At 39.1% G+C, this 12,924-nt stretch overlaps 1 protein-coding gene across 1 annotated transcript in view; it reads left to right on the top strand.

Moving 5' to 3' along the window:
- The first annotated feature begins 1,438 nt into the window (after positions 1 to 1,438).
- Positions 1,439 to 12,924, top strand: part of ANAPC4 (anaphase promoting complex subunit 4) — a 39,703-nt gene continuing 28,217 nt past the window's right edge. Inside the window, 3 exon segments of the mRNA XM_043972788.1 lie at positions 1,439 to 1,654; positions 6,281 to 6,386; positions 11,674 to 11,806. Of these exon segments, the coding sequence (XP_043828723.1) occupies positions 1,547 to 1,654; positions 6,281 to 6,386; positions 11,674 to 11,806 (347 nt within the window). The 5' untranslated portion in view covers positions 1,439 to 1,546.

The following is a 12,924-nucleotide window of genomic DNA, read 5'->3' as shown; positions in this document are numbered from 1 at the left end:
AAATTGTATTATGGAGAAATTGGAAGTAATTAACAGAGGGAAGGCACTGGAATTAAGAGGGATTGGGGAAGACCTCTTATAGGAGGTGAGATTTTAGTTAGGACGGAAAAGAAGCCAGGAAGATCAGTAGTCCAGTAGAAAACAGAGAGCATTGCAGACCTGCGCATGTGGTTTCAGGAAAACCAGGCCTTTATTTTAATTTTTTTTTTTTTTTGTGGGGCAATGGAGGTTAAGTGACTTGCCCAAGGTCACACAGTGTCAAGTGTCTGAGGCCGAATTTGAACTCAGGTCCTCCTGAATCCAGGGCCGGTGCTTAATCCAGGGCCGATGCTTTATCCAGTGCGCCACCTAGCTGCCCCCCAGGCCTTTATTTTTAAAAGCTATCTACAGTCACCCTTTTAGAAAACAGGAGGCTGCTGAACCCTATTTAAAACATTGGTTTGCTGTCTGTCCTTTTCAGTGCATGCAGAGGGCAGGCCTGGCCATGGCTATTTCCGTTTCTGAAAAAGTCGCTATTAAATTATAAAAACTTCCCTACAGTCTCAACCATAATCAGAAGAACGCTTTGGGTTCAAATAATAAAATAGCAGAAATATGATTTTCTAAAGTAGGAGTTCTTCACTCGGAGTCCAAGAACTTAATTTTTTTTCTTATTAAGTTTATTTCACAGTAACTGTTTTCCTTTGGAAATATAGGAGATCTCACTTATTTTATTTTACGCGAAATGAGCCGGTTTTCACTATTGCAATGTAAGAATGCGTCCTTTGGCCACCAGTAGGGGCGATTCGTCCACTGTTAGACTGTAAGCTCTCCGAGGGTAAGCACCGAACCTCCAATGTGGGCTCTGCCCAGCCTGTGGGGGTTGGTGGCAAAGTGGCTAGAGCACTGGCACTGAAGTTGGGAGGGCGCGAGTTCAAATGTGACCTGACACTAGCTGTGTGACCCTGGGCAAGTCATTTAGCCTCAACGGCCTCACATCCGGGGCCATGTCTAGTGCTCCTGATCTATAGCTTACCACAGGACCCAGAAGGCTCTGGAGGAGAGTGAGAGCCCTCCCTTAAACCCAACTCACTGCAAGTCATGACATCACCCCAATGTCACGGTCCTTTTTGAAAATGGAGGACCAACAACAACAACAGCACAGGCCGTCCGAGTAAAGGCGCAGAGCCCTTAGCCTACCCGAGTATCCGTGACCTCCCCACCAGGGACCACTGCGTTTGCCCGGATCGGGCGCGCGCTAGAGAAGGGGAGGTGGGGAGCGCGCCCGCGGCGCTCCAACAGGAAGTCCCGCCCCCGGAAGTGCCTCTCACCGCCCGCCAGCCGCGGAGCCTCGCTCCATTCCGGAACGAGGGATACGCGGCCCTGGGTTCGCGCCGCAGCGGAGTGAACCTACCCAGTAAAGCGGCTGCGCGGGAGGCGGGAGCGAGGGGCGGGGCTGGCAGGCGGCCGCAGGCAGTCTGTGCACGGGGCCGGGTAGGCGGGAGGCTGGGAAGCCGGGGTCCCAGTTGGAAAAGGGGGATTTGTCATTGCAGGACCACCCCCCACGATGCCGGCCTTCCGACAGGTGGGAGAGAAGCAGCTGCCCCAGGAGATCATTTTCATGGCCTGGTCTCCCAAGAGGGACCTCATTGCCTTAGCCAACAAAGTGGGGGAGGTAAGTGAAAGAGGGAGGGTGCCCCCCTGCCGACCCCCCCGGAACAGCTCCTCAGCCACCCTTCGCCTCCCCGGGCCTCAGTTTCCCCCTACGGTTCTTTCTCCGTGTCTGCGAAGGGGCGGCGCTAGGCCCTGGGAGGAGCACGAGAGAAGAATAGAATTAACCCATCGATATATCGTTATAGGAGCTTCTGAAAAACTGGATAGCAATAAACATTGACGCAGAAGACAAAAGTTCTCTTTTTTTTATTATTCATTTATCATTTTTATTGAATGGTATTTTATTTTTCCAATCACATGTAAAGTCAATTTTCTTTTTTCCTCTCTTTTTTCCCTCTGTTTTCTTTAGAAAGCAAATTTGCTTTATTTAAATTTTTTTTCTATTTAAGAATTCTTTCATATGGAAAGTCACATATTAAGAAGGAGAAACAATAGGTCCTGAAATGGAAATGAGCAAGATTGGCCACCGCTGGCCTGGTGATGGTGTGATTTTGCTTTCCCATCCAAGTAAAAATATTTAACAAAAAGTCAATAATATATAAACAGGTCAGGCAGCTAGGTAGTGCAGTGGATAAAGCAACATCCCTGTATTCAGGAGGTCTTGAGTTCAAATGTGACCCCAGACACTTGACATTTACTAGCTGTGTGACCCTGGGCAAGTCACTTAACCCTCATTGCCCTCCCCCCACCAAACACACACACACACACACACACACACACACACACACACACTGCACATTACACTTTGTCATCTGCCCTTTCAGATATCTACATGAAAATACAAAGGAACCCCCCCCCCCCAAAAAAAAACACCACACCCATTTACTAAGCAAGGTCTGAGGTTAAAAGATTGTGTTATCTGCATTGTAGATGAGGAAACTGAGGCTCAGTCAACAAGCATCTATGAAGTGCTTCAAACACTGTGCTAAGTACATGGGGATTACAGAGAAAAAACCCAGTCCGTTCTTGGCCTCAAGTGAAGTGATTTACACAATATAGTAGCTATACTTGTCAGATTAGATCCCAGGTGCAAAATGTCCTGTGCTTTTTTTGGGAGGAGGATGATGCTGGAATAGGGAAGAGGGGTAGAGAGGGTCTTCTGACTGGGCCTTAATGATTTTTTAGGAGTTCAGTTGGTAAATAAAGATGCAGGGCAAGGGCATTCCAGAATCAAGAGAAGAGAATGAATGAACGTAGGATATGTATGGGAAAATTTGAGTATAAGCCATTTTGTTGGCCTGTGACATGACCCACTGGATTTGTAGTAAAAAGATTTGGTTGGGTTTGTATCCCAATACTATGAACACTTACTACCCAAGTGATTTTTTTTTTTTTGCAGTGAGGGTTAAGTGACTTGCCCAGGGTCATGAGGCTAGTGTCAAGTGTCTGAGGCAGGGTTTGAACTCAGGTCCTCCTGAATCCAGGGCAGGTGCTTTAGCCACCTAGCTGCTCCCCCCGCCCCCTCCCCACCAATGTGATCTTGAAAAGTCTTCTCTCCTCTTGGTGTCTCAGTCTGCTCAGTCTCCCCATCTTCATGCTGTTGCACTGCTGACCCTCGGACCTGGGATGAGTCTCTGGGTTATTTCAAGACTGTTCAAGTGCCTCCTTCTTCATGAAGCTTTTTCTCATCCTCCCAGCTGCTAGTGTCGACTTGTACTCATCCTCTATGTGTTATGTATATACTTAGATGTGTACATTCGTTCTCCCTCATTAAAATGTAAGCTCTTTGAGGGCTGAAAATAAAGTTCCACTTTTTCTGTATCTTCGGTGCCTTGCTCAGTGCCTCATATGCACAATGTTCCCTGACTGCTCACTCTAAAGCTTATTTATGAACAGTAAATTTGGAAAGGGGAGTAATGTGACTTGAGGCTGGGAAGGGAGGCTGCTTGTAGTGGGAACTACATAATGGAGGATTTGGGGCTTTTTTTGACCTTCGATTTCATCTGTATAGAACTTGAAGAGATTTCCTCCAGTACTGATGGGTCACTCTGAGGTGCCAGGAGGTTAATTGATTTCATGCTTATGAAGGTATTATGTGTCAGAGGTAGTAACTGAGCCTGGATCTTTTTGACTCAGTAGGGCAGCTTTGGAGAGTTTTAATTAGGGTGATGGACAGAGTGAAAGGAGGAGATAAATACTGGAGGAATTGAAGAATACTTAAATATTTATATCATACATGTAAGCTCCTTGAGCATAGAGATAAATTTTATTCTTTATATTTGTACTCCCAGCACCTAGCATAGTGCCTAGCACTTAGTAGGTGCTTAGTAAATACTTGTCGATTGGTTGTTAGCAAACTGGCTATCTAGAGACATTTCAAACTCAGTATGTCCAAAATGCATCTTTTCTTCAGAACCCATCCTTCTTCCTAACTTCTTAGTTTCCATCAAAGGCATCACCTTTCTTTCAGTCTCCCAGGTTTGTGACCTTGGCCTTGCATAACTTTGCCTCAATCTGTCTTTACAACCACATTGTACTTTACTTCCCCTTAACCTTTTGGGATCTTGTCAGATTGACTTTCTCTCTGTTCTTTACACATGATACTTCATATCTCATTTCCTTGCCCTTGCACTAGCTGTCCCCAATGACTGTAATGCACTTCCTGCTCATTTCTACCTCCCAGAATCCCTCTCTTCAAAATGCAGCTTAAATACCACTTTGGACATGAACCATTTTTTAATCATCTCAACTGCTGATGCCATTTCTCTGAAACTACCTTGTAGTTAACTACTTTTTATGTATTCTCTTTATATTTATTATTTTTTTATACTTATGTATGTCCATGTTGTCAGATTACAAGTGCCTTAGGAGTAGGGATTGTTTAATTTATTGTGTTTGTATCCCTGGTACCATGCCTGGCCTATGATAGGTACTTAATAAATGCTCCTTGATTGATTGATTGATTGTTACTTGTCAGGGTCCTAGTATCCTATGCACTCATTCTTAAATGATCAACTTTTGGAGGCTAACATTAAATTATAAAAATTTCCTTTAGATTAGAAAGAGTCTAAATTTGATCATTGTTTTGTCAAGTAGGAATCTGACTTTCTAGAGCAGGGGTTATTAACCTTGGCTTGATGAACTTTAAAAAATATTTTGATGTGAACTGCAGAATATGATACAGTTTCCCCTGTATCCCTGTTCTCCCTGATGGTTTCCCCAGTATTTTGTTCAATGTGGTGCAATTAATAATGTTTAAGTACTGTTACAGTTCTTGTTTTCCTTCCTCTTTCTCTTGAATGAATTATTTGAGCTACCGTGCTTCCCTAATAAGATTATTAATTTTTTTTCCGGGGCAATGAGGGTTAAGTGACTTGCCCAAGGTCACATAGCTAGTGTCAAGTGTCTGAGGTCAGATTTGAACTCAGGTCTTCCTGAATCCGAGGCCAGTGCTTTATCCACTGCGCCACCTAGTTGCCCCTAAAAAAATATTTTGAAAAATGTATTTTAATAAAATTTTTAATCCTTTCTAATTTTAGGTATTTTACTCATTTAAAAAACATTATTCTAAGAAGGCTGTATATGTTTCATCAGACTGTCAAACAGATCCTTGACACAAACCTGGTTAAGAATGGATGTTACAGTGTTACCCTACTCAAGAATGAGGCTAGTGCTATCAGATTTTTCCAAAATGCACTGATTTCCCTGCCATAAAGTAATTTGGATTACTAATATTTATTTCTACAAAAGCTCTTATCCCAAGTGCTGCCAGAATTAAGATTTATTGGAACAGGTGTTTGAGGAAAACAATATACTCTATCTATTTCAAACTAAGGCCATCTGCTGCCGACCTCCTTTTATAACAACTGAAATTGTCTTTTTTATTTTGCAAGGTGTTTTTTAATTTTTAAAAAATTCTTGATGTGCTGATATTTCTTCAAGAAGTCTCATTTTGTTAATCCATTATCAACAGAGCCACCTTATGTTGCTTATTCGTTGAAGCACCTGTAATTATTTTGCATACTTAAACCGCTAAAAATCTTTAAATTTCAGTTCTGCTAGCTGTAGTGTTAATTTTCATGGTCTGAAAAGAGTAATACATATATCCCTTTCCATACCCAACACTATATTGAAACACATTTACATTTATGATATTAATTGTTTGTCTTCTAGCAACATAAAAGGTTGGATAATTCACTAGGTGTATAATTAGATTTTTTCTTCAGTTTTTAAAAATACATTTTTACGATTCTTTTAGACATTACTGTTTGTGAACAACAATGGGTCCTGTCCATAGCTAGATGACTTAGAAAATAGGAATTTTAATTTCATAACTGGCTTGCTTTAAGACTTGGCTCAAGTTCTACCTTATATGCAGTGACCTTTCCTAGTCTCCTCTTGCTACAGCTACTTTCTCTTTGAGATTATCTTCTTTCTACTCTGTATATATCTTGTGTGTACATAGCTATTAACATGCTACTCTCCCATTAGAATGTGAGCTTCTTGAGGTCAGGAGCAGTGTATTTGCCTTTCTTCATATCCCTAATACTAATCACAGTACCTGGCAGATGGTAAGCATTTAATAAATGCTAGTGACTGACTGGGTTTATTTTCTTTTAAGAATCTGCTTTATATCAGTAAAGTAGGAAATTCTTTTAAAATATCTGACATTTTATCTGTTTCTCAGGTTTTACTTCATCGACTAGCAAACTTTCAGCGGGTTTGGAGTTTGCCACCAAATGAAAATACTGGAAAAGAAGTGACATCTTTGGCTTGGAGACCAGATGGAAAAAGTAATGATAGTACTATTGTAGAAATTTTTATTATCATAGAAGGGAGTTTTGGCAGAAATCTTGTTCTGAGAAAGAATTTTGTGTTCATATTATATGCTAGAGTTTTAAAATTCTCAATTTCATAGAACTAAGTGAAATTTTAATAATTCTCTTCTGCAAAGATATTGATTAAATGATATATAATTAAACATATACAAATGCTTTCTTTACCTTTTCTTTTTATACTTGGCTTCATGGTTTCTTATATTAAGCTTGTTTGCTTGACATCACCTAGCCTGCTTTCTCAGTTCTTTTGGACTTTATGACATCTGGTTCCTTTCTAGTTAGGTGGTGGTTAAGTCTGTATACCTTTGTAAGTATATCCAGTGCACCTTGTTTCCTTCTTCCACAAAAATTCCACATTGTTGTTGGAGGTAGCCACGGGTTTTTGAAGGCTGTGTCACTTGAGCACTTGCTGTAGCTGGTTCTGCCAAACTGGAAAGATTTCATATATGTCCCTAAAGATAATGTGTCTACTATTGGAGAACCCAGAGAAGATCATTGGCTGCGGGAGAGCCATTAGGGAATGAAGTATTTGCCCATGGTAATTGTGTGAATGGTTTGACAGCATCCTCCAAACCAAGTCAATGTTTACTTTGATATTTGATGACTTCACTTTGGAGGTGGGCGTAGAGAAGACCTTGAAAACTGACAAATAATGTTTGTGATTAAGGAATGAGAAAAGTCCAAGGCTTTGTAGACTTTGTGCCTACAAATCCCAGTTAATTTCTTCAAGAAGAATTGGGAGACACTGGGAATGTCAATTAACTATATTTTAACAGCCAGTTTCTGATGTGGGGCTCATTTCTGAGTTAGTGCCTAAGTATAGTTGGGTCTTGGATTGCTAATTCCAAATAACAAATCAACCAAAAAGATGATGTGAAGGAGACATTGTAGATAATTGTAGCAGCTCCAACTGGACTTATTTAAATAAGCCTGTGGCTTTGAGAAATGGGAAATGGACAAAAGTAAAGATATTGCATTCTTGCTCAGTTTAACTGTTATAAAATAGTTACCACATTGAAGAAGCCAAAAGAACACAGCCAACAAACACTTGATCTTGCTTAGAAGGAAATATGGCCGACAAGATTACAAGCAGTATTGGGTCACAAAATAATGAAAAGCAGTGGAGGAAAAAAAGCCTGCCAAAAGCTAATGATCAACTAAGCCAAATTATGAGAACATTCATAGATGAAGGTGGGAGACCTCAAATATATGAAAAGTGTATATCTATAGAAATCTGTTCTTATAATGAATCTGACAATGGAATCACTACATTTGGACACCTCCCACCCCCACCGTCCCATGGGCTACGTGTAGTAGTGGTGAGAGGGCTCAAGAAAATAAAGTGGGGAAGAGCAAATTGTGCCTGTCAAAGTAAGTCCATGCATAGGAGTCTTGGGTGGGACTGGCACATTTCTCACAAAAGGCACTTAGGTCACTTTTCCAAAAATTACAGAGAGATTTCCAAAAGAATAAAAAAAGATAATAGTATTTTAACCAAAAAAAGGTAATTGAGAAGACATCAGTAATTATTTATCTACCTGTACTTTTTCATCTCCATAAAATACAAGAATGGTTCAGCATGAATTAAATGTAGAAGAGTGGCAGTGGGCATCTCTATAGGGCTTTAAGGTATACATAGAAACAGCATGTCTCTTGGTGAACACAGCAGCCCAGTGAGGTAAGTTCTGCAGTTTTTACTAGCCTGTCTCATAGATGATGCAACTGAGGCTCAGAAAGGTTCAGGGCCACCCAAGTAGGACATGTCAAAAGTAGGACAAACCTAGGGCTTTCCTAACTCTGAGTCTGGCACTTTTCGTGTTGGAGGCCCTGGACAACCTGACCCCAACCTCTCTTTCCAGTCTCAGTGGACATTATGCCTCTTCCTGCACTCTGTGGTCCGGTGCCTTTTCTTTGTTCCTCCTTTTTTGGTGCCTTTGTAGTGGCTATCCTAGAGGCCTGTCATGCATTTCCTCCTTACCTCTGCTTCAGATGTCCCCTTTTTTCCTCTAAGATGCAGCCAGGATGTCTTCTGCATGGAGCCTTATCTTATCCTTCAACTACTAGTGTCTTCCCTCCCAGACAACCTTGAATTTAATTACTTTGTATTTATATGTATTTATTCACTTTATGCTGTACATAAAGTGTATCAGCTTATGTTTTTCCCCCTTGAAAATGTAAGCTCCTTGTGAGTAGACATTAGGGATTTTTTGTACTTGTATCCCCAGTGCCTGACACATAGTAGTCACCTAATAAATACTTGTTGATTGTTTATCTTGAATGAACGAATAAATAAATGTGTAGGGCAAAATGCAGCCTCAGAGGCCCTTCCCTAAACCTGACTTTTATGTATGTGTTAAGATGATAAAGATAACAAAAAGATTATTTGATACATGAAACCACAGCGATAATTTGTCCAATGATTTTTTGACTATATTTAGGAAGATATAAAATATACATTCATACACACACACACTCTTTAAATATCTTGGTCACAAAGATGGCCATGGACACTATTCTTGTTGCCAAATCCAATGGCCTTTTCTCATTTCCTATTCTCAGCCTCTCTGCAGCTTTGACACTTGATCACTTTCCTTGTTAATCTCTTCTCTCTAGGTTTTTGGGACACTGCTCACTTCTGAGTCGTCTCCTACCTATCTGACTATCTGTTCTGAGTCTCCTTAGCTGGTTTCTCATGTAGAGCATGCCCTCTGACCATAGGTGTCTTTCACAGTTCTATTCTGGGCCCTTTTCTCTTCTTCCTCGATATCACTTTGTGATCTCATCAGCTTCCGTGGATTTAATTCTCTCTCCTAAGTCTACCAATCCTTCCCTAACCTCTCTGCTGACCCCCAGTCTTACATCTCCAACTGCTTTTCAGATATCTAGGCCTGGATGTCCAGGATACATTTTAGACTCAACATATCCAAAACAGAACTCATTGTCTTTCCCCCTAAACCCTCCCTACCTCTAGCTTCCCTATTACACTAGAGGGCATCGCCGTCCTCCCTTGTCCCTCAGGCTTGCAAGCTAAGAGTCATTCTCCACCCCTCATTATCTCCCCCCCCCCCCACCATATCCAATTTGTTGCCACAGCCTGTTGATTTCACCTTTGCAACATCTCTTGAATATGTTCCCTTTTTTTCCTTTGATGCTGCTATTGCTCTGATGCAAGACCATATCACCACATACCTACACTATTATAATATCTTGCTGGTGGGTCTGCTAGTCTCAAATATCTCCTACATCCAATCCTGCTCCCATTTGGTCACTAAGATGATTTTCATGAAGTGCAGGTCCAACCGTGTTACTCTCCTATTCAATAAAATCCAGTGGCTTCCTGTCACCTACAGGATCCGATACAAAGTCCTCAGTTTGGCATTCAAAGCCCTTCATAACCTCACCCCTTATTCTCTGACATGTATTCTTCAATCCAGTGTCACTGACCTCCTGACTGTTCCATGAAAAAGACACTTCATCTTTTGTCTCTGGGTCTCTTCTCTGGCTGTCTCCTGTGCCTGGAATGCTTTCTTTCTTTATCCCCACCAACTGCCTTAAGTCCCAGCTAAAATTGTATCTTCTTTAGGATGTCTTTCTCAACCCATCTTAATTCTAGTGGCATTCCTATGTTCATTATTTCCTATTTGTCCTGTATCTGATCTGTAATATATTCTCTGTTCTCTCCTGTTAGAATATGAGCTCTCTGAGGGCAGGGACCATGTTTTGCGGCTTTATGTGTCAGTGCCTTAGCATATTAATAGTTGCTTAATAAATGTTGAATGATTGATGAAAAATCCAAATGGAAGAAATACTTCCTTTTCATTCCTGACAGACATTGAGGTTCTACAGTTGCTTGTTTGTTGATTACATTATGCTGATTGTTTTGAGCCCTGACTACACCCAAATGAAATCAGTCTAAAAAGCCATAATGGGAAAAAAAATAAAGCAAATGAAGGATGTATATTTTCCAGATTATAGCATGAAGTTGACTGAGCAGCCCCTTAGTTTAGTCCATTGGTTCATTTATCTTGAAAAGACACATTGAAACACCAAAGAATGTCTCTGGTTTTTATGGTTAATAAAAAGTAACCATAATTAATTTCACTCAATGTTTTAGTGTTCAGGGTTCTCCCTTGCCCCTTTGCACACATAATTTGAGGAATTGTGTTCAGCTGCGTTTTATTTGTACAGTGTGCTTGTCTTGGGAAAGAAGCATAGTAAAATTAACATGTATTGTTAAATCAAAAAGTATTATTAATCAGTAAATGAATATCAAACATCTACTGTGTACCAGGCATTGTACTAAGTGCTGGGGAAACAAAGACTTATGAAAGAGCATACAATAAGTGTTGGTTAAATAATGAGCAGTAGGTTATCACTAAAAAAAGTTAGTGTCTCTGTCAAATAAAGGCTATTTGAGAGTTATTTCAAGTAGTTTGTTTTTAGGAAGGAGAGGTAGGAATTTACCAGGACCTTGTACAGATTTGTACATTAGTAAATACTATATTATGTTATTTGAGTTCATATTTGAAATTCAGTGAAATAATTTGTTGTGTTAAAAATATTTCTGAAGTGACCCATTTAGAGACTGCACACTGTAAAATTTAATTGTCAAAGAGGAATGTGCTTCTGATTCCCATGTTCTCATTTAGTAAAGCAACATAAAGGGTAGACAAAGTATTAAAAACTAGACAAATCAAATAATTTCTTCTAGGCTTGTTTATAGATTCTACTCTATCTTGGCGATAAAGAGCAGTCATACGGTAATATATTATTGTTATCCGTTAAATGCCTTGTGCCAGATGATACAGTTTCTAATCTAGGAACTTCAGTGTCAACTGCTTAATGTCGTATAAGAGAAAGTGTTGGATCTCAAGTGAAAGTTCTAGATATATTAAATATAAATATATATGTATAAAAGTATGTTAGGTTAATACTATATATGAAAGTGTATAGGTCCACTTTTAAACTAACTTATAAAAATCCTTTATGGACCTTTTTTTTTGCTTTTAAAAATTCCTTAGGAGTTTAACATTGTATTAGCATTATCATAAGGTAGAATTCTTAACTCTGACAACAGCTATGATGAAGATTTTTTTTAAACAGAAAAAATTGAACAGTAGCAAATTTAAAACATTAACTATTCAAGATTTTTGAGCCAGAATTTACCTTTACTAACTTGTTTTTTCATATGGCACATTTTTATATGCAAATCACCTAATATTTGATTGCCTTTTTCTTACAGTTTTGGCCTTTGGTCTTGCTGACACCAAGAAAGTTATTTTGTGTGATGTTGAAAAGCCTGAAAGCTTGCACTCTTTTTCTGTGGATACACCTGTTACTTACATGCATTGGATGGAAGTGACTGCAGAGAGCAGGTAGGACAAGAAATTTTAAAATCTGCATTAATATAAATTCAAAATACATGTCAAAGGTAACTTTAAATGTAATTTAGAAGTACCTTTGGAGTCATCTTTCTCCCCAGCTTTACCAAAATAGGTTGCTTTTTTATAATACTCTACTACATTCTTTTCTTTTACAAAGCATCAATGTCTTAAGGATTGTGTGTGTGTGTGTGTGTGTGTATGTGTCTATTTGTATATATAGACACATATATACATATGTATAAAATCTGATCATCTCTAATGAAAGGAATTAAAATTTTAAAAATGCAGTACAGGGGGCAGCTAGGTGGTGCAGTGGTAAAGCACTGGCCCTGGACTCAGGAGTACCTGAGTTCAAATCCAACCTCAGACACTTCACACTTACTAACTGTGTGACTCTGGGAAAGTCACTTAACCCCCATTACCCCGCAAAAAAAAAAAAGCAGTACAAACTATTCTTGACAAGTAATTGTTATAAATTATCATTTCTAAATAATTAGGAATTTATCATAACTAATTGATTTTTAGGTATTTAAAAAAAACACATTACCTCAGTAGTGGTGATTTTTATACCAGTTTATGAATGTTATGCTGAGGATCCAAAGACTTTCAGGTGTACTTTTGTGTTAAATGTGGAACTGCTTGTCAAGTCATTAGAATGGAAGTTTGTGTGTAAACCATATCACTAAGCCAGCATAATTATAGCAGTGTTCTTTAAAACAAATCCTGTTATTTAGAACTATGATGTGCACTCAGATGAGTGTTTAGAATTTCTGAACTATAATTCCACAACCTTAGTAGCAATTTTGTATCCCTAGATAAGTCATTTACTTCTGTTTTTTAATTTATAAAATGGATACATTTGTCCCTTGCAAGAATAATGCTGTTTGTGAATAAGGAAAATTCTTAATATAATTTTTGTTATATTAAATTATCCTTTCTCATGGAAATGCTGTATATTTGTTATAAAACTTGTTGCTTAACCTTACTTATTTTACCTAAATCTTTGTGTCATGTTGATTTTGCCCAAATCAATCCTATGGTGATTTTTTTTTCATAACATAAATAGTAGCAATAGATGTTTAGAGCTTGGGTAATATTTCATTTTTACT

This window comes from Dromiciops gliroides, chromosome 6 (genome assembly GCF_019393635.1).
Source record: "Dromiciops gliroides isolate mDroGli1 chromosome 6, mDroGli1.pri, whole genome shotgun sequence".
NCBI classification, from domain to species: Eukaryota; Metazoa; Chordata; class Mammalia; order Microbiotheria; family Microbiotheriidae; genus Dromiciops; species Dromiciops gliroides.
This window is presented reverse-complemented; position numbering and strand designations above follow the sequence as displayed.